Below are 20,924 nucleotides of genomic sequence, written 5' to 3' on the forward strand. Positions count from 1 at the left end.
ATGACACCATCGTGCTCCCTAGCAGCCACCTACCAATGGGCTGAAATGTCTCATTTATAGCATTTATCCAGCTAGAACATCAAAAACACTTGATCCTTTTTGAGTCATGACAATAACATCTGATATGCATCTACAGAAGTCGAACACTTGAAATCTCTCTTTGACTGCAGAAGGAAGAGCTGAGCAAGCCACCTTGGCACACAAGTACACAGTAAGCACCTAAAGGACCTCATCTATATCAAATATGATGATGTTGCCTAGCAAACATCTGGCTCAAATTACAAATTTTTTTGCAATCATGCATCTATAACATCTATATTTTATTTTGAAGTTATGAAACGGTCTCAAACTTTGGCACATAGTCAAGCAAGAGATAGCTTAAACATACTAAGTTTTACATGAGATAATATAGCTTCAAGATAGCCAGGCTCGTGTATAGACAATTAAAACGGAGAAGTAAACCTTAATTAAAGATCAGTTATTTTTCGTACTAATGTCACTGCGGTAGTTCCTGACTAGCTCAGTCAATGTCACACAGAGCAACAAGTGGTTTGCATTCACTTTGTCTCTGTGGTGGAACCAAGCTATAAATGTAGAGTTTAAATAACAGTGTAAAAAAGAGTTTTTTATAAGAGTATAGTAAACACAAATATTTTAGAACAGGAGAAATCCATTCAGCCACATACAATACAAAAATAAACTTGGGAATGTAAAGCAGTGCATCTGGGTTGAAGCTTAGAGGATTAAGTAAATACGCTGTGCAAAGACAACAAAATAAATCTGCTGCTAGTGAACTGGATGATGGATACATGTATTGTGCAGACTTCTAAAGTGTTAACAATTGCTTTAACACAGCACAATGTCAAATGTCACATCAATGACCTTGATCAATATTGAAAGGTTTTAATGTTTCCAGTGGTGTCACTGCAGGGGAATGTGTTTGGGGGTCACGATGGAGACAAAGAGATAAACATTTATAGACAGAAAGGGTCACAGAGGATCACCGACACAAGCAAGGAGGAAAACAACACTGTTTGTGTGCCCATGATCAATGTGACAAAGGCAGGTTAGGAGGTTTTTCCATGAGACCAACAATTAATCAATCAAACTTGGGAGCTCGATAGTTTTCCAAGCTCTGATTCTGCTGAGGAGACATCTTTACTACTCCAGTTCTCCTTCGCTCGTCCTTCTCACATCTCCTTTTCTCCTTCCACTCTGGTAAATGAGACACTGACAGATTGGTGAGGTAAAAGGCCATAGATCAGGGTAGTACTAACGTCATAGCCTGATAGATGGATTCCACTCCGTATCTCATGGCAAACTCATCCACTATCTCCTGCGACACATCGTCAAAGTAGACCTTCCACGCCTCTTCCCCTTTCACCTGCGGGATCTTCACTACCCCGCTGTTCTTCACCTCAGTCAGATAGTGGAAAAGGTTCTGTGAGTGGCACGAGAGATAAGAGAGGAACAGGTTAGGGTGATGGAGCACGGTGTCATGACAGTTTTTTTGGGTGGTGCATGCCAGCTGATGAAAAACCTTATCATAGCTGTAACTGTCTTTATAAACATGATGCTTAGAACTGTGGCAATGATCAGTGGATTAGAGCAGCAACCTTTCCTAGTACCAAATCAAATGCTGATTACCTCGTGTAAACAGGTGTACTGGCCATGAGGAGGAACCACGTTCTCCTCCCCTTTCATTTCCACGCTGATCTTGAGTCTGATGGCACCAGATACTGCAGATTTGTCAGTTCTTTTATCTGTAAAACATTACCGAGCTGGATTAGACATTTAGAATAACTTAAAATTATCAGGAGAGTAGATGGCAATATTTGTTCAATTTTAATTCTATCCAAAACACAGGGTGCAATTTTCATTTCCTATATTTTGAGCTATGCAGTGTGGTTATCGTGCACCAGATTGACTAGTATGGACTGGTAATTTGTTCTTTTTACTCTGAACAGCTTTCTAAATTGCGGGCCATTGATTTTGACAATTTTTTTCTTCACAATAGCAGATGGCGAAACAAGTTAAAGACATAAAGCACATTAATCTCTACAAGTTTTGTTGCACACAGTAAAAAAAAAAAACGGATGAGAGAGACTGAAAGGGAGAGAAAAAGAGTGAGAGCGTGAGATATAAGCTCAAGCCTGTAAGAAGTGACCTTACTCTGAAAAAGAACATCAAATTTAATAATGTCCATCACTTATAAATCTGTCCTTGACCACACTACAAAGAAGAGACATACAGTGCTGTGAAAAAGTGCTTCCTCCCTTTGGAATTCCTTTTTTTTTTTTTTTTTGCATATTAGTCACACTTAAATTGTTCAGATCATCAAACAAGTTGTACTATTAGGGAAAGATAACCCAAGTAAATACAAAATTGAGTTTTTAAATGATTATTTCATTTATTATTAAAAAAGTTGTTCAAACCTAGCTGGCCTTATGTGAAAAAGTAATTGCCCCCTAAACCTCATAACTGGTTGTGCCACCTTTGGTAGCAAGAAAAAAACTGCATTTAAGCATTTGTGATAACTGACAATGAGTCTTCCACATCTCTGGATGTGTTGCTTTTTTAGATCTTTTAGTCTACTTCACTTTGTCAGACAGGTTCTATTTGAATCATTTCTTGATTCAACAGGTCTAGCAATATTAACCAAATAATTAAACCTAAGTGTGGCTAGTGAAACTGAATTGAAATCTTTCCAAAAAATGTGGTTAATCACAGTTAATTCATGGTTTAACAATTACTTTTTCACGCAGGGCCAGGTAGTTTTGGATAGCTTTTCCCCTTAATTAATAAATAATATATATATTTTAAAACACAATGTGAAACCTGAAAGTGTGACAAATGTTAAAAAAAAATCAGGAACACTGTGTAAAACAAAAAAACTAACATTAAAATACATCTATGACATAATCTGACACAGAAATCTTGGCGAGAGGCATTAATAACATTTATAATGACATACAATAACCTTTTGGGTTTAATTCTCCACTAGCAAATATCAACACTCAAAGACCACATGTGACAAATAAAAAAAAACGACCCGTACAGTAAGGAGATTGGGTAACTCTGTGGAGAGTAATTTGCTGTTACAGGTTGGGTTTATTTTTCACCTTAGAAAGAAGGGTCAGCGCAAATCAATACAAAGTTGTTTTCAGGTGATCTCTTTTATCCCAAGATGAAATATTTCTTTCCTCATGGGAGTGGTCTCTTCCAGAGAGACACTGGTCCCATCTGTAGGGCATGAAGGGTCACTCAGTGGTTTGGTGAGCATGAAAATAATGAATCACGCTATGGCCTTTGACAGATATCAAAACAGTTAACAGTTATTGGACATCACTCTCTTCCACCATCATCACCTCAGCACATGAGGGAAGCATGCATCATTCCCGCAAAGTTAAAGAATTTACTTGGCACATCGAGTCCCACTGCATGCTGGGATAGTTCATGTTGGGGGATCCACCTGACTCTACACATCCACATTCAGTGAAATACAGAACCAGAAGAATGATGGATTAGACCAGTGGTTCCCAAACTTTTTTTGCTAGGCCCCCTTTGTTTTACAAGAAAAATGTTCGCGCCCCCACCCCCCCGCGCGTGCTAACACATCCTCCGACCACACACACCCATATTTTGCTCCATTGCGGTTTATTTCGCACCTCAAACATTTAGTAAACAATTAAGCAAATACAAGTAATCTGCAATAAATTACCGGTAAACTACTAACTCTTTTACGCTACGTCCGCACTTAAACGGGTATTTTTGAAAACACAGCTGTTTCGTCCACACGTAAACGGCGTTTCCAATCACCGAAAACTGAGATTTTTTAAAACTCCTATTTTGCGTTTACGTGTGGACAAGGAATACAGAGTTCGTCACGCAACGTCAAAGGTATGTGCCTTTTTTCACGTCACGCTGTGCGCCATGTTATTGTTTACATGAGATGAATTGCAGAATGGCAGATAGAGACAAAATACTGTTAATCTGACTATCTGCAGGTTTTACACGCTTACATACACACACAGTTATTGTCCCTCCATTTACAAAGACAGAGGCGTCACGATGTGATTATTTTACGTGTAGTTGTTTTTTTCCCTGTGTAATAATATTCAACATTGCTATCAATACATTTTTCAAAAAATGCCTCTCTGTGCAAAATAGGTTTAAAAACATAAACAGCTGTAGGATACTGTTTGTCCGTGATTTGAACCGGGGGACAAATCGTGACAGGATCAGCCTGATATTATTTGTATCTCACTGTAACTTTACTGTATAAAGTATAGTATAGTATGTATATCTCCAAAATGTCAGGAGTAGTTAGTCATTACAAAAAGTGTTTGTGAACTAAAAATCAAGAATGTGGGATACTGTTTGTCCGTGATTTAAACAGCCCAGCGCTGCTCCCGACAAAGGGAGGGGAGACCAACCTTGGCACTTGTGCAGGTGAAACCAAAGGGAAGATATGCTTCATCATATTTTCTAGTCTTTGGCTTAGGATGAAGTTGGTTTGGAAACATATTCAGTGATGCTTCATCTCCTGCTTTGCGTTTCTGTAGGCGCCCGTGCTAGCAGTGTCCAAGCGTTTTGTTTTTTTCCCCCTTTTCATCTTTCATCTTTTCCTTTTCATCCCGCGCCTACGGTGGCCCCTAGAGACAAAGCACGTACAAACTCCAAAACACTTACAAAATCCAAAACACGTGCAAAATCCAAAACACATGCAAGCTCCAAAACACTTACAAAATAAAAAACACATGCAAAAGACAAAACACGTACAAAATACAAAACACATGCAAACTCCAAAGCACTTACAAAATCCAAAACATGTGCAAACTCCAAAACACGTACAAAATCCAAAACACATGCAAACTCCAAAACACGTACAAAATACAAAACACATGCAAAATACAAAACACATACAAAATACAAAACACGTACAATATACAAAACACGTGCAAAATACAAAACACGTACAAAATACAAAACACGTACAAAATACAAAACGCGTGCAAAATACAAAACACGTACAAAATCCAAAACACGTGCAAAATACAAAACACATGCAAAATACAAAACACGTACAAAATACAAAACACGTGCAAACTCCAAAACACATGCAAAATCCAAAACACAACGGAAGTGCTCCAGGACGCTAGGGGCAGTGTTGAGCTTTTGTTACCTAGTAACTACACAAGCCAGGAAGTACCAATGACCGGATTTGGGGTCTGCAGCCTTAAAGGCCGCATTTTAAGACCGATTATGTCACAGCGACACGACAAAGACTGTCCCAATTCAAAGGCTGCTCGAAATGCGGCCCTCAAATGCGTCCTTAATTTCCCTGAATTTTAAGGATGGGTCTGTGTAGCCTTCATGGCCCAACATATCCCAGACTTCATAGCGCGGCGGTGGTTTGGATAATTTTGCCGAAAAAAAACGGCGGAAGCGGAGCGGACGAAGAGTAAACTTCCAGAAGTAAGTACTGAATATTATGTCACTTATTTATGCGCAAATGTTTTTATAATGAAGAACATTAAAACATTACTGTTGGCAACATGTCGGGAAAGTTATGTGACATTAGCGTCGTTTGTACTAACTTGGTTTTAAAGCCTTCACTTCAAAATATTCGCCGTTCAATAGCTGACTTTAATCTTACAGAGAATGTGATGATTTTATGCGTAATTAAAGTCAGTCATGTCAGTCAGCTGACGGTTCACTCCTTAAGCTGAAAGAAAGATGCTTTAATCACAGGAGTCACACATGTGTCCACTGTACCATCTGGGAACTCTTCTTGTTTAGCACTCGTAATGACACAAACACTAAATCCTCCTTCTCTGGTGCTGTTTTGTAGCAGTGTGTACACCTGAGACTGTCACCTGTCTGTCTGTCCTGCACTCTCTCTCTGTTTCTTTCTCTCTGGTTGTGGAATAAAAGTATGAACATGTATTTATAAGTCACACTTGTGTTTGAATCCTGCAGCTTATCACACATTTGATTTCTATGTGTGACACCTGCAAGTGTCCAGAGTGAGGACAGACTGAGGGACCCACTGCATTACATCATCTGTGAGGCTTTGCACCCCTGATGATCCACCAGGACAATCTCAGCAGTATGTGAGGAAGAGGAGGAGGAAGAGCCAGCAGCAGCTGACAGATGGAGAGAATAGACAGACTGTTCCCTGTTTGTGAAGGACTGCTAGAAAAGTTTAAAATAACTAATTGTCTGTCCTGAATCAGTCTTATTAGGTAATGTTCAAATAATTTTATCATTCCAGTGTTTCCAGTGTGGGAGAAAGTACTCAGGGCCTTCAAGTTACGCACTATGAAAGGCAGCAACAAGTTTAATGTTCAGAAACCTAAAGTCTGTATCAGCAGCAGAATGGAACTAAAAATAAATGTTTGTTTCAGTTCTATGAAGCTTTGAGTATTTTGGATCAGTAGCACTGCTGTGTTTGTTGCATCATATTGCTGTAATTGTTTATATGCTTTATATATTCTGAGGTAAGTTGATCTATAGTGTTACATCATATTCTATAAGGATGTTATGTGTTTGTAGACTTTCTGCCCAGTTTGACCCATTTAGCAGACGTCAGCCTGTTTAAAGCTCTGATATCTATTCTGTGTGACTTAAAGCAGTTATGACATGGTCTGATTTTCTCACCCAATAAAGGAATATTTAATACATCAGTCTACTCTTCATTTTATCAGAAACATATATATACTATTATATATTGTACATATATTTATTAGTTTCAGATGTAGCCATTCTTGTATTTTGCTTGTTTACATTATTGTATTTTGCACAACTCTGTTGCTTGTGAAGCTCGCACACAAGAATTTTACTCACATGTGCTGTACCAATGTACCTGCACATGTGATGTGACAATAAAAGTGATTTGATTTGAAACAGCTCACAGCTTGTACATTTTCTTTTTACACATGTATGTAAGCATTTGAGCCAAATTTAGTAATGCCAACATACTGAAGGAACAACATTTGTCTCTTATATATGATACACCTATATATGCACTGTCAATATACATTTTGAACCAGCTGCAGATGTCAGAGTAACAACTGACTGACCCCCACATAAAGTGCGTTACAGTAGTCCACAGGGGAAGAAATAAAAGCATGGATCACGGTTTCAAAGTGCTGCCTAGAAAGAAACGATTTCACTCTTGCCAGTCGCCTTAAATGATAAAAATGGACTGGTCCAACTTAAAACCAAGGGCAGTAACAACAGGTTTAAAATAAACCTCCAGGGGTTCCAAATGAAAAGAAGAGGACTCACAGGGGCCACTGGGTCCAAACACCAACAAATCTGTTTTCTTTTCATTCAAATTTAAAAAGTTTAGAGCCAACCAAGCTTTAATGTCATCTAGGCATGTCAAGAGAGGTTTTATTCAGATGCCATCCTTCGGCGTCAGTGGCAAATAAATTTGGCAGTCATTCCTATATACTTGTCTTTGAGTGAAGATTTAAGGTGGTAAGACATGTAAATAACTGCAACTTGAATCTGTACTGAAGCTCAGTATTTGACAAAGAGTTCATGTTCACTGCTGTAATACCTAATAATGACTAATATAATAACCATAATATTGGCCATATTATATTTACATTACCAAAGTGATATGACTTTAGTCTCATGAACAACATTAGCTAATTGTTATTTACTAGCTAATCTTAAATGACTGTTCAGTACAGAAATGAAGCCCAAAAATCATGTTTTACTGTCCTGTGGTCTCAGCCTCAGATACTTATCAAATCACACAAAGCTCTTGTAGAAACAAACAAACAAATGAAAAAAAATATGTTCTCCTTCATTTCTGTCAAAAAAAGTTGTATGACACGTTTCCAGCTGTTAGTATCATAGTTGCTAGGCAACCTGGGAAGAGCAACGGAGACTAGAGCCCATGTGTTTGCAACAAACTTGCCGTTTATTTTACAAATCGAGCTCAACACTGCCCCTAGCGTCCTGGAGCACTTCCGTTGTGATTTGGAGTTTGCATGTGTTTTGAATTTTGTACGTGTTTTGGATTTTGCACGTGTTTTGGAGTTTGCACGTGTTTTGAATTTTGTACGTGTTTTGGATTTTGCACGTGTTTTGGATTTTGCTTGTGTTTTGGATTTTGTACGTGTTTTGGATTTTGCTTGTGTTTTGGATTTTGTATGTGTTTTGGAGTTTGCACGTGTTTTGAATTTTGTACGTGTTTTGGATTTTGCACGTGTTTTGGATTTTGTATGTGTTTTGGAGTTTGCACGTGTTTTGAATTTTGTACGTGTTTTGGATTTTGCACGTGTTTTGGATTTTGTATGTGTTTTGGAGTTTGCACGTGTTTTGAATTTTGTACGTGTTTTGGATTTTGCACGTGTTTTGGATTTTGTATGTGTTTTGGAGTTTGTACGTGTTTTGAATTTTGTACGTGTTTTGGATTTTGCATGTGTTTTGGAGTTTGCACGTGTTTTGGATTTTGTACGTGTTTTGGATTTTGCATGTGTTTTGGATTTTGTACGTGTTTTGGATTTTGTATGTGTTTTGAATTTTGTACGTGTTTTGGAGTTTGCACGTGTTTTGGAGTTTGCACGTGTTTTGGATTTTGCACGTGTTTTGGATTTTGCACGTGTTTTGTATTTTGTACGTGTTTTGGAGCTTGTACGTGTCTTGGATTTTGTACGTGTTTTGGATTTTGCATGTGTTTTGGAGTTTGCATGTGTTTTGGATTTTGTATGTGTTGAGGAGTTTGTGCATGCTATTTGGAATTTGTAAGTGTTTTGGAGTTTATACATGCTTTGTCTCTAGGGGCCACCGTACGCGCCCCCCTGCCATGGCTCTGGGAAGGTCTGGATTAGACATTGACTTGTCTGGTAGCTAATGACGCTGTGGGGGTTCTTTACAGACATTTAACTGGCGCCCCTCTATGCTCTCATATACAGTTCAACTGTTCTGTATCAAAGCAGTGAAATTTTCCTCTGCAGTCAGTTGCTCAAGAGAGAGACATGTAAAAAATAATAACATCACAAAGGGACAGACACAAACGCAAAGGACCAGATTGAAGAGGATCTGAAGAGGCTTAGAGAGGAGAGCAGCTGGAGGGGTGGACACCCACTCCAGCAAAGGCCTGTTTAAACATTCATTGTGGACATTTAAAAAGGCATAGAGCAGCAGCAGTGGGAAGGGGTCACTATTACCACAAATTGCTTCCGTTTAGCTCGAGAGGCAAACAAAGACAACACCCGCCAGTCGTAATACCTCAGCAAAAGTGCGATCTTCCATTATGCTGCCATTCAACCTCATGCAACATTGTGAAACCAGTGATATATGAGAGCAGATACAGTGAAAGATAGCACATGGACAGTAATGGTGGCCACAGCTAAACCACATTATATCTCAAAAGCAGTTATCAGCATCAGCTCCTAAAGCAGCTGCAATGTAACAGGAAAGCGAAGGGGAAAGACATCAAGCGGTTAAATGAGGCTGCATTGCTGTCATACTGTGTGAACTTTGCAAAATGTGCAATAATCATAATAATGATTGCCTGGGAAGCAATATATATATATATATATATATTTACATATATTTTGGTAACGACTCTACATCCATACCCCTCAAACCTACCCCGCCACCCATCTTAATCCAAAACCCAATTTCAGTCAGGATCACATTAGTCAAAGAAAATTATTATTCCATCTGTAGTAGTTTATATTCTGCACATGGCTCTGTTCTGAGACCTCGCTGCCCTTCAACATGCACACATCGAAAGCCTGAGGCAGAAAGGGCATACCTCCTTGCTCGTCTACGTGTATACAAAAAAAGCCTGAGGCTGGGACAGCAGCAAGAAACCGCTTTCCCTACTAACATACAGAACGGAGCAAGCGTCAAACAAACAAGCCCAACACTGCATTATAAGGAGAAGCTGGGCCAGAGGTTGCAAAGTGACTTGGAAGCAGCAACGGTATGTATGTGCATCCTTTATTTTAATTTTTTAGTTATTTAGTTGGGTTTTTTTTGGTATGGGCTATTGTGTTGGGGCAATATTACCATTTGAAAGTCTAACACTTTGATAAATGAATAAAAGTCAAAACCTGGGCATTGTATTCATGTTGTACATCAGAAAAAGTAATTGATGTCATCACATTTTCACACAATGGTAACGTACCTAGATTGTACCATACATCCATCTCCCCACTGAGAGTGCGAACCTCGATGATGGTCTGGCCCAGGAAATCATCTGACTCGCGCTTGAAATGTTGCTTCACCCGTGATTTGATGTCATCGTCCTCATCCCACACACGCACCTTGATGCGGTCGGTAGCGTTATGACATTCACTGGAAGTTAGAGGTTGATTACGTCAAGTCAAGCAAAAAAAAAAAATATCACAGTAACATAAACACCAATAGTAGCAAAGGCATATTCAGTGACAGCTCATCAGGTTGGGGTATTCAGCAGAGCGGAATGGCAGTCAAATGTACAATTGAAGCATAAATATAAGCTCTAATACACACATACTTGCGAGCCTTTCCTACATGGCATATGGAGAACAATTCTTGCCTAAGAATATTAGGGGTTTTTTTAAAATAATTTTTTTGCTGTGTTTCAATGAGTGTAAATGCCTATCATGTCCATACTTTTGGAGAACGTCTCTCTGCCAGGCAGGAAGATTTACCTCAAGTCACTGCATGACCTTTATTCTGTATCTCTAGTTTTACTTTTCCCCTACTACCTACTAAATTTATCAGAATAAAGCTGAACATTTCACCAGGATCACTGTTAAGCATCATAGCACTGATTATTTCTTTGTGAGTTATAAGTTCCACTGTAAAATATCCATTGCATCCTTGCATATGTGCAGCTGACAGATGCTTCACAATAATGACGCTGCTAAACAGAACATCGTTGACCAAAGCACTTCTGGGGTCAATCTGTTCTCTGGAATTCAAACTGAGAGATTCCATTTTGTTCTAATGACATCTTGGATGTGACGGCCAGAGAGAAAACAGTTCTGCAGTTTTTGGGGATTTTTTTTTTTAGCTAATCCCTTTCTGGGGAAAGCACTGGCTGCTGCCGCCGCACTAGTCTGGGACTTTGCTCTCTGCCAAGTACACAGTAATGTATCGCTCTATTAATCTACATCCCTGTAGTAATGGGAAAGACCTTTATTACAGCCACAACTGGAGTCTCATCACAGGTGTGGAATTTTGTTTGTGACTAGCTTAAAACACACAAACATTCAGAAAATCTCCAAAGGACACAAGTACAACCATATGCTAAGAAGTTATTATGATTATTATAAGTATATTTAATATCATGACCACTAAGCAGTCCAAAACAGAATCATTAGAAAAAAAAACACTTAATTTTACATGAAAAGAGGAACACATGAGTATTACAGGCAAAGACTGCAAAAAAAAAAAAAACACCGGAAAATTTAGTGTTAGTAGAAATGAAAAATGCCATGCTCTAAGTCAACATGAAAAACCCTCTGTGATCCTTTAACAGTACCCTATCTACAAACAGAGGATTATTAAAGCTAAACTGAAAAGAAAAAAGGAAAAGAAATAAATATGCACTGCTTTGCTGAAGCTTTGTGGACTGGGGCCAAACTTAGGTCAAATTATATGTGCATGTAGTTTTTCTATTAGTTTTAACAGAGACATCTAGAAAGGCTAAATATCTAATTATCTGATTATTAACTGCATAATGAGTATTTACAAATCAGTTTGGGGTGCACTTACTATTATTACTTTTCACTGCAATAATCGTGGGAAGCCTTGTATCTGCACAGCACTAGTGAAAAACTAATGTCATATCCTATGTTTAAGATTTGCAGCTACTAAGTGGAAGAAATCCACTTTCCTTTTTATACTTTAGTTTTTTTCAAGTCTGGTACTCATCTAAATGAAAGATAGTTAATTAAGGTAAAGACGGCAAGCATCCCACAGGGTTTATAAAAGAGCCAGGTGTTTGTAATTTCTAAACTATCAATTTGGGAATAAAGTTTAGGTTCAAAATATTTTCCTGAAAGCTGGTTTAACTTTTCATTACAATTTACTTGGTTTTAGATTAGTGATATATTTTAACAGCTATATGTTTTTGCGTGAACATAATTCGGAATATAAAGTAAACTGAAAGGAAGAGAGGTGACCAAAGCGATGCAATAAGACTACACTTATAACAACAAAATGCATTTTACTTTGACATCCACATCCTCCATCTATCATTATGGAATAATGTCAGACCTACTGGGAAAGCACTTCTTGATTATTGTATTTAAATGATTCAAGTTTAAAAGGTAAAGATCTAATTTCCATCAATTTTCTTAACTTCTCATCCGTTTCAGGATCTAATGGACATGATATGCTATCAGTTGATTTTGGACAGAATAAGAGTTTACTTCAAGTGATGGTTCGAATGCCATCTTTCATGGGCTATGATGGAAACCTGCCTTAACAAAAAGGTTAAACCACCACTCATTTTTTCTGCTTGGGCTTTGTATTTTGTCAAGCCAGCTAGCTAGCAGACCTAAGAGAATAGACTATATTCTAGACTATAAGCGAAATGGAGAAAAATGATAATCGCATGCAACTAAAGCAGTAAAGCTTTAATTCATTTCATTGTTGAATCAGCAGGGTTATGACCTGTGTTATTTGCCTTGTTAAGATGTCTTAAGACTTCCCTTGAACAGATCATTCTTAATCTCACCGAGGATTATCTGGTCAGGCAGAGGTCAAATTTATCGAGAGAACTCACAAGTTAAACTTCTCATCCCAGACTGGATTGAGGTTTCCAAAGATGGTCTTCGTCCTGCGTTTGGTCTTGCCCACCTGGACGGTTACATAAGGGTCGCTGGAGCCCGTTTTATCCTTGGCCTGTAAACCCTGCGCACTCATAACTGGAGACAGGAGATAACTGGAAATCAGTGCTGGGTCATTTAAGTACTACAAGCTGTAAATATGACATCGTTTTGAATGTTTGACTTCTCTGGCATAAATAGTACTGCTTCAATATGCCCTCTAAAGCAGCATTGTATTTAGCATGGTGTGTTTCTAAAACAATTTTTTAAGTTATCACTCAAATTAAGCATATTTAATATGTCATTCTTTTAGGCGCTGAGAACCTGCTTCAGAGTGTGCCCGAGAAGCTGCACGTTTCTCACATCCCAACTAAAGAAATTGCTTGTTTTGCCACACTCAGCTTGCAATAGCCAATGCAACAAAGCAGCTCTCTGGCTCCTTGACAACAACCATTATTCATTGTTTTTTGTATGTGTTGTCTATGGATTATCCCTTCCTACATCTAGGCTATATGAGGTTTCCACCTCTGTGTTTATGCCCACTGCTGGGTTTCAGAGAAAACTCATTGATTCTGAATCTTACTTCCACACACAGAGGAAGGTGCAGAGGAGAGACAGTAGTATTTCACCGTGCCATGAAAGGGAAAAAGGACACTGCAGCATTAAATATGCATAAGTGACAGTCTAAATAATTCAGGGTACATATATATCCTTCAGCTCAATGCTGACATGAGCTGGTAGGCAGGATAGAAGAGGTTTGGGGAGTCACAGCCTGCATGCTTGCTTTGGGGGTACTCAGAATTCAGGGCATCTTGTAGTAAAGAAGAGGTCTGAGAAACTGACATATGCTTAAAGGGTCACATGTATGCTTAAGATAAAGCATTTGTTAAAATTACCCAATGGCAAGTAAACCCACTGCCCTCACACCTTTTTATATAAGAATTCAATCCCAGACATGACATGCTGCTGCTATAAAACATTTTTTACATCATAAGCAGCGTTTTAAATTCGCCACTTGCCGTGTTACTTCAGTATATTTCACAAACAATAACAAATGGACCGCAAATCCCTCTGATGAAAGATTGCCATAAAAGAGTGTCACTACCCTCATCTGAACACTTCTAATATCTTAGCTCTGTCTGTGAAAGCCAGCTTTTTATTTCTTGCTACTTCCCTCTGTTAAACAGAATAAACCAGAGGCAAATTAGGTGTTTCGCAGAATTTTATCCCACAACAAAATCTGTTTATAAAACTTAAATTCTATTGAATCCTGTCTGTAAATCCCATGCGGCTGTCTGGGTTTAAATTTTCTCAAGTATACACAAAAACTAATTTAAACCTAGTCTGCATTTCTGTTTTTTATGCACACTCCTGTTTAACAGTAAACATGAGAAATTACTCTGAGAATTGTTACATTTCATGAGAATTTGATGATCTCAGAAACCAATTAATTGTTGTGAAGCTCTTCAACGGAGAAATAAGATTCCCATGCTGCATGCTTGACTAACACTGTAGCATAAAATGCTGTGTTTTTAGTATGAGGAACCGATACTGAACAGAGGAGTCTGGTTGCATATCTGCTTCATAAGAAACATCATCTCAAAACAACATTGCTATGAAATAATATAAAAAATATAGATAAAGAAGGATAACTTGTTTGAAAGAGGGTGCTTCAGACTTTCAAATGTAAAATTAGTTTATGGGTGACAAAGGTTCAAATTTACTGTGCACATTCAACAAACACAGAACACCCCATGCTCACTGTCTGTGCTGCACAGTTAATCCCAGTCTGTTTTTATCTAATGACTGATAGAGTAAATAAATAAAAACATATTGCTTACATTCTAAAATGGAGTATTCAATAATTCCCCCAGAAAATCAACTGAGGTAACCATGGGTCTTTGTCACGTCTCTTTCACTCTTATTTTTTCTCCTTTTCTGCTCTCCCAGTCCTCTGCCTGTTTTTCCCTACATCTCCATTTGTCACCTCACCTTCTCTGTTGCTATTTCTCTCTGCTGTATTGACACTGTGAGAAATGCAAGATGGGCAATAAATGAGCTGGACCTGGCACAGTGGCCTCAGAGATGGATCGCTGTCCGCGGCCACATTACAAATATAACTTTCTGACCTTCTTTCAGAAGCCAGTTAACATACATGGGAGAAATGTTTAATCCCAGAAATTAGATGCATGTCCCAGATTCACTCTGCAAAACGATATAAACCATAACATGGTCATCTAGAACTACCTTCAGAGAAGATAAATATTTTAACAGCAGATCTTTATATTTCATGCCTATGGCTTTATTGATTTTATTTTTTTATGTGTGTGCGTGTTGCAGGACAGACCATATAAACAACAGAACACAGCTGAGGTTTTACAATCAGAGGCAAAGACACCCATAATTAAATATGAACAAAAAAAATGTTTAGTTCAGCTGGTTAGTTTTGTTTAACAAAAGAAACAAAAAACAGGAAGTTAGGTAAGAAAAAATATAACTAGATCATATTATGTTTGCATTTAGGGCACCAAAAGGGAGAAACTGTTCCGTCTGACACACCTAACTACTATGTAACCTGTGGAACTGATAATCCACCCGCGAGCCCAGATCCTCCATCCCCTACACCTTACCCCATCACCTCAGCAGAATAAATGTTTTTCATCTGAATATGTAGTAAAATGCTGTCAAATGGCACTCCGAGGCAAGACGTTTTTGACTGGCATATCTGAGAAAGCTTGAGGTGCTGCTTTTGGGGGTCTCATTTTCAAAGTATATTCTGCAAAGTTGTGTCAGTATAGCTGTAAAAGCGATTACCATGGTCGTGAAAAAGACATAAAGCTCTCTTTCAGTTGCCGAAATTACTGTTCAACTGTAATAATAAGTCATTATAGCCTCTTTATTACAACATCTCTGATGCTTTGTACTTAATGCGCCATCATTTAACATTTGGGAAGCATCATGGCAAACCTGATAACTTTTTCTTGTTTTTATTTCCACTAGATACAAAAATCAAGCATTATCAAAAATACATAGCTTCCTTCCGTGTTACACAAATCAATTAGACAGTGGATGATTGCAAGAATTCTTTCACAGTCATCTAGAAGATGACCGGAAAAATTATTTATTATATTATCTCCAGTAATAACTCTCATGGTATTAAAAGCAAATTATCTCTCCTCAAACTACTAGATCAATTTCTTTCTCTTTCTCACACATTTATTCATCTACAATTTCTCTGCAGATGAATAAATATGTGTTTCTGCTTGTGGTCTGGTGTCAGAGAGATTATTAATGAGATGAAACTCGTTAATATAACATTGCTTGTCATTTGACAAGGCCTCTGACAGTTTTTTTGAATTGCTTTTTGAGTCAAGGGTCACTCATAGCAGATATTACTGACTGAGAAGCAATTATCAGTCATCTGCTAACTGATGACTAATGTGTAAATGAGAGAGAAATAAAAAAAAAAATCCATATCATTGCTGGTATGCTATGACCCATTTTTGACATTTTCGTGGACGATGAACTTTCTGGTATAATGAGAAATTGGGCTAACCTGTTATGCTGATTTTGGCTGACCACTTAGAGGTCCCTTCCAACACAGCCTGCTTGGCTGTTTTCAGATGGCTGCTGAAGTCCTCTTTGGAGATATGGAACATCTCCTGGATCACTTCAAATACTTCAGGGCAGTTCTTCTCCCTTATCTTCATGCGTTCCTTCATAGCCATGATGATATTCTGGGTTTTATCTTCTGCCCCATGCTTGGAGCTCTTCTCCACTGCCCCTAAAAAAAAAAACTAAGTAGTTTGCATACTCTATGTATAAATATTGAGCACTAGGCTTGCTACAGTCACACTACGGAAAACAATGGTTGGAGTCTGTGGCATGGGCAGTCGGTCGCCATCTGCAAAGCCGTTTTGGTACGTCAAAATGTTAGAATGGTAATACGATACAGTCGGTCTGCCCTCAGTTTGCAATTGAATTGGGTCAAGTTAGCAATTATATGCTATCTGCTTATGATAAGATGGCAATTAACTGCAGTAAATGAGCAAAAATTGCAATTTTTTTTGCCATCTACAGCCACAAAGTTGAGCCAAATCCCTTACTGCAAAGACCCATGTCACGGACGAGTTTCATTCATTGGCTCAGATTGATTGCAATGTGTTGGCAATATATCAGTGTTTAGAAATTAGACTGCAATTATTTACATTCAGTCTGAGCCCACTTGTTGGGAGACAGGCTACCTCCCACAAGACAACTTGCGCAATCACACTGCAAAAGTGATTGATAGCTGGTCGCACAGCAACTTGCAATCAATTGCTGAATATGAAAAAACTCAATGCAATTGCTGGGCAACCATCAGTTTTTCTCTAGTTGCAAAGACGCTGCTGTCCTATTTTTACTCTAGTGTGACCGAGCCATTAGCATCTTCTCTAAAATCAGCACCTCTAAGTGTGCATGAAGAGTAAAGTTTGCACATTTGATTCTGAGCATTTATGGCAAAGCCAAATCAGTAATTTATGTAATAATGATGGAGTGTGTGTGCGTGCGTGTGCACGTGTGTGTGTATTATTTTTATGTGTCTGCAGGACAAAAGAGGAAGTTGTACCGGTTAATTTTCTATATCTGATCCCAGTATCACACTGCATATCAGCAGCGCATTCATGTGCAGATGAATGTGATAAAGATGAATCACGGTTTGAACTATAAAACACTGTTATGCTAGTATGAACGTGTTATAAAACATTGAGTTTTGTAACAGGCAGGGTGTCGCTAATCCACTTAGAGTGAGTGAGGATTGCCGTGCGGATCATCCTGGAGCTTCCATGTCGCATTGTTCAAATTAGTCTACACGGTCACAACAGGGCTGTTGCTGATTGAAAAACCTGACTGGAGATCGTAATGAGTGCCAGTGACTGACAGAGCACTGTAAATGTGCCATGTAGCTATGAGTACAAGGACATATGTAACATGCATTTAACAAACCATTTTAACACCATTCACTAATACTTTAGGCTCTCAGCTTACTGGTGATATTTAGAAAACTGGGGAGAGAAAATAATTACACCAAAAATAATGTGTGCACTGACCAGATTTTCAGAAGAAATATGTTTCCGGCTGCTGCACACTGTAGTAATTAATCTACTCCTTGTTTATTAGCCAAAAAACATTTGAATCATGTTAATTATGAATGATAAATCAACAAACACCCATGAGCAAGCATACTAAAAACGCCAAGATATGTTGCATTAATGAATTATTGAATGTAAAATATAAAGCAGCTTAGTGTCAGTATATAAATGAAGGTACTTCCTTACTTTGTAAACAATCTGCATTGAGCAGGTCCTGGCACTTCTCATGGCATTTAACCCCACACTCAGAGCAGCGCATCCCCTGCCGGGCGATGCCCCACAGCAGACCCTCACACTCATGGCAGTAGGTGGGTGCAGTTGCTGTCCACACCTCGAAATTATGGGGTGTTGTGGATGAAATTGGGTAGATCAGTGCCTGCAAGGTTTTCTTGAAGACATGTAGTTTCTGAAAGAAAGAACAAAAGAAAGAAAGAAGGGGAATTTTTAAAAATATGAGAAATAGTAAAGGTATAAAGACAATGACGGAAAAGATGCGGGGGCTGAGTGGATCGAAAGAGATGCTGCTGCTGTTGTTAAACTCTCGTGGCACTATAGGCCTGAGAAAATGAGATTTCATAACAACTTCAAAAGTTAATAAAAACAAGTTTGTACTCAAATTGCTTTTCAGGTGTTCCCTACAACTTTAGATCAGTACTAAAGGAAGAGTAATACTTTTGCAACTGCTGTGGGAACGCAACTGTCTGAAATTAGAAAAACGTCTGAGTAAACTAAGGTGCATTCAAGGCTGGGTGAAATTTACAACACGTGTCTGCGTTAATCTTGGCAATTACATAACTTGACTAAAAAGCACTCTCATTTGGTACTGCAGCAATTTTTTTGTTTCTTTTTTCTTGGACAAAGTTCCTTCCCTTTGTCAGCTATAATAAATCAGTCTTAGATCTCATTAAGCTTAAATTAACAGCATCCTTAGCCCACAGGCCTTGTTTCCATTGAGTTTTCTCCTGGCTAAAGTGTTTCTAAACCAAATACTAAATTCTACAAGACACCTGCCTGGACTGATTGGTGTGTAACAGAAGCCTCTTCAAATCGAATGCTTTACTGCAGCAGCCTTGCTATGCACAAGGACTAGAAAACTAGCAAGGCCTTGCCAATTTTTGAAGGCAGAATCAATGAATGCTGTAAATAAGGTTCTTAAAAGTGAGCATTATCCAGATTGAGAGGGAGAGAGAGAGAGAGACAGAGAAAGAGAGGGAACGAGAGAGAGAGAAAGAGTATGAGATGTATTGCAGTTAAATAAATCTTCAAGAGGTACTTGTTCACCACCTCTACTGCGCTCCACTCCTCACCCCTTCTTCTCCACCCCTCCCACTGCTGTCAGCCTCCAGTGTGTTGACAATGTGCTTTAACACCTGAATGGTAGCTCTGCACTTTACCGAGACTGCTGCACTGCCTGCTGACACACATTCAGCCGGAAACACACACACACACTTGCTGAGATGATTAAATGACACCAGATGACAGGACAACACGGCTATCTAACATTGTGAAACTTTGCTGATACAACACAGAGGCTGCTGAACCCTGGAGGACCTCTAATGAAACATAGTTGGAGACAGAGAGATTTCCCTTTTAATCTGAGGATGATGAGATGAAGCAGATGTCTGAGATTTATCCACGACCTACGCACAGCCTCCACTATGGCCACACCCAGAAGGCTGCTCTTCGCTAAATTTAATACTGAACTGCCTAATACTGGCAGAGCCCGCAGGATATGAGTGAATCAAAATTTCTTTCAGAGACATCTCACTAACGGTTTTTCTCAGTGAACCCACTTAGCTGGTAAATAATTGATTTATTTTTCTAATTTAACCACAGAGCAAATGCTTTGAGTCGTCTGTTTCTTTGGCCATTACACAAGTAATATTTTATTACTGGTTCCACTATCACTCTCTGTTCCTTCCTCTGCCACACATCACACAGTGCAGCAGATGTGAGCAGAGTGTTGCATGTGTGAGTCCCAAGTGTTAAACTGTGAGGTAACCCTGGTGATTTTGTGCAAGACACTACTGGATTGATTGGCAGCCTGTGTCTGTGCCTGAGAGCAACATGACAGAGAGGAATCTAATCTCAGCTCCTCCTTTCACCCCTCCTTTTCAATTTCACCACCTATTGTCCTTGTCAACCACTTCATTGACACAGCCATCCTGCTCATGCTGTTTCAGCCTTCTACATCGCTAATCTCTTGCACTAACCAGTCTATTGTCTCCCCTCTGACAAGGCTTTTTATTTTTTTTAAGCGCAAATACATTTTAGACAATTGCAAGCATTTTGAAGTTTATCTCGGGCTAGATTTGAAAAACTGCATAAAATCATTTGGATCAAAATCACAAGCAAGCATTTTAAAATCAATAGAGCATATTTTGCTGCTAACGACCTCCCGGAATATATCTGAACTGACTTAAGCAACACATCACATCTCATTTCCAGGTACTCTTTGAAACGTGTCAGATCGTAGCTTCCTTCCTCCTTTGTAAAAGTCCCTGCCTTGTCTCAGCAGGTAAGCATGGCCTCACTTTATGTTGACAGTCACCGTTAAAAGGCTTGAGTGCTGCGATCACATGCAGCTCAGAACATTGAGCGGACACGCAGGCAGTTAGCCGGCCCACACATAATGTTTCTTTCTGCTCTAAAAAGCAGATGCATGGGAAACACGACACAGAAAGAGACAGCATAGGGAGATAGGGAAGTCTATATGTTCTTAAAATAAAATGAGTCACAAAAAATTGCATTGTATTAAAAACAAAACAAAACTGGAAGGCGTAGTCCAGAGAAACAATGAGAGGATGGAAGAAGTAAGCACTATGAGTAGAGTGAAACATTTCTCCAGGGAAGGCAGTTTGTTCACCACGGCTGCCTGCGCAGTGACATCACAGCCCCAGGGTCAAAATGACAAATCCCTTTTTGCCCTGATCTTCTCTCATTCTCTCTTAATTCCTGTCAATTTCTCACCCTTCCTTTACTAGTCCATTCTCCTCAC

At 38.8% G+C, this 20,924-nt stretch overlaps 1 protein-coding gene across 2 annotated transcripts in view; it reads right to left on the minus strand.

Annotated features, from left to right (window-relative positions):
• unc13c (unc-13 homolog C (C. elegans)) overlaps window positions 1–20,924 on the minus strand; it is a 113,104-nt gene that overhangs the window by 63,772 nt on the left and 28,408 nt on the right. For both annotated transcript variants that reach the window (XM_082529978.1, XM_082529977.1), the window contains exons 7-12: window positions 18,113–18,332; window positions 16,351–16,578; window positions 12,752–12,893; window positions 10,160–10,329; window positions 1,648–1,763; window positions 1,278–1,441 (exon numbers count right to left, since the gene is read on the minus strand). In XM_082529978.1, coding sequence (XP_082386104.1) covers window positions 1,278–1,441; window positions 1,648–1,763; window positions 10,160–10,329; window positions 12,752–12,893; window positions 16,351–16,578; window positions 18,113–18,332 — 1,040 coding nt within the window. The remainder of the gene's footprint in view (window positions 1–1,277; window positions 1,442–1,647; window positions 1,764–10,159; window positions 10,330–12,751; window positions 12,894–16,350; window positions 16,579–18,112; window positions 18,333–20,924) is intronic.

Source organism: Aulonocara stuartgranti, assembly GCF_965226115.1.
Source record: "Aulonocara stuartgranti genome assembly, chromosome: 1".
Classification (NCBI taxonomy): Eukaryota; Metazoa; Chordata; class Actinopteri; order Cichliformes; family Cichlidae; genus Aulonocara; species Aulonocara stuartgranti.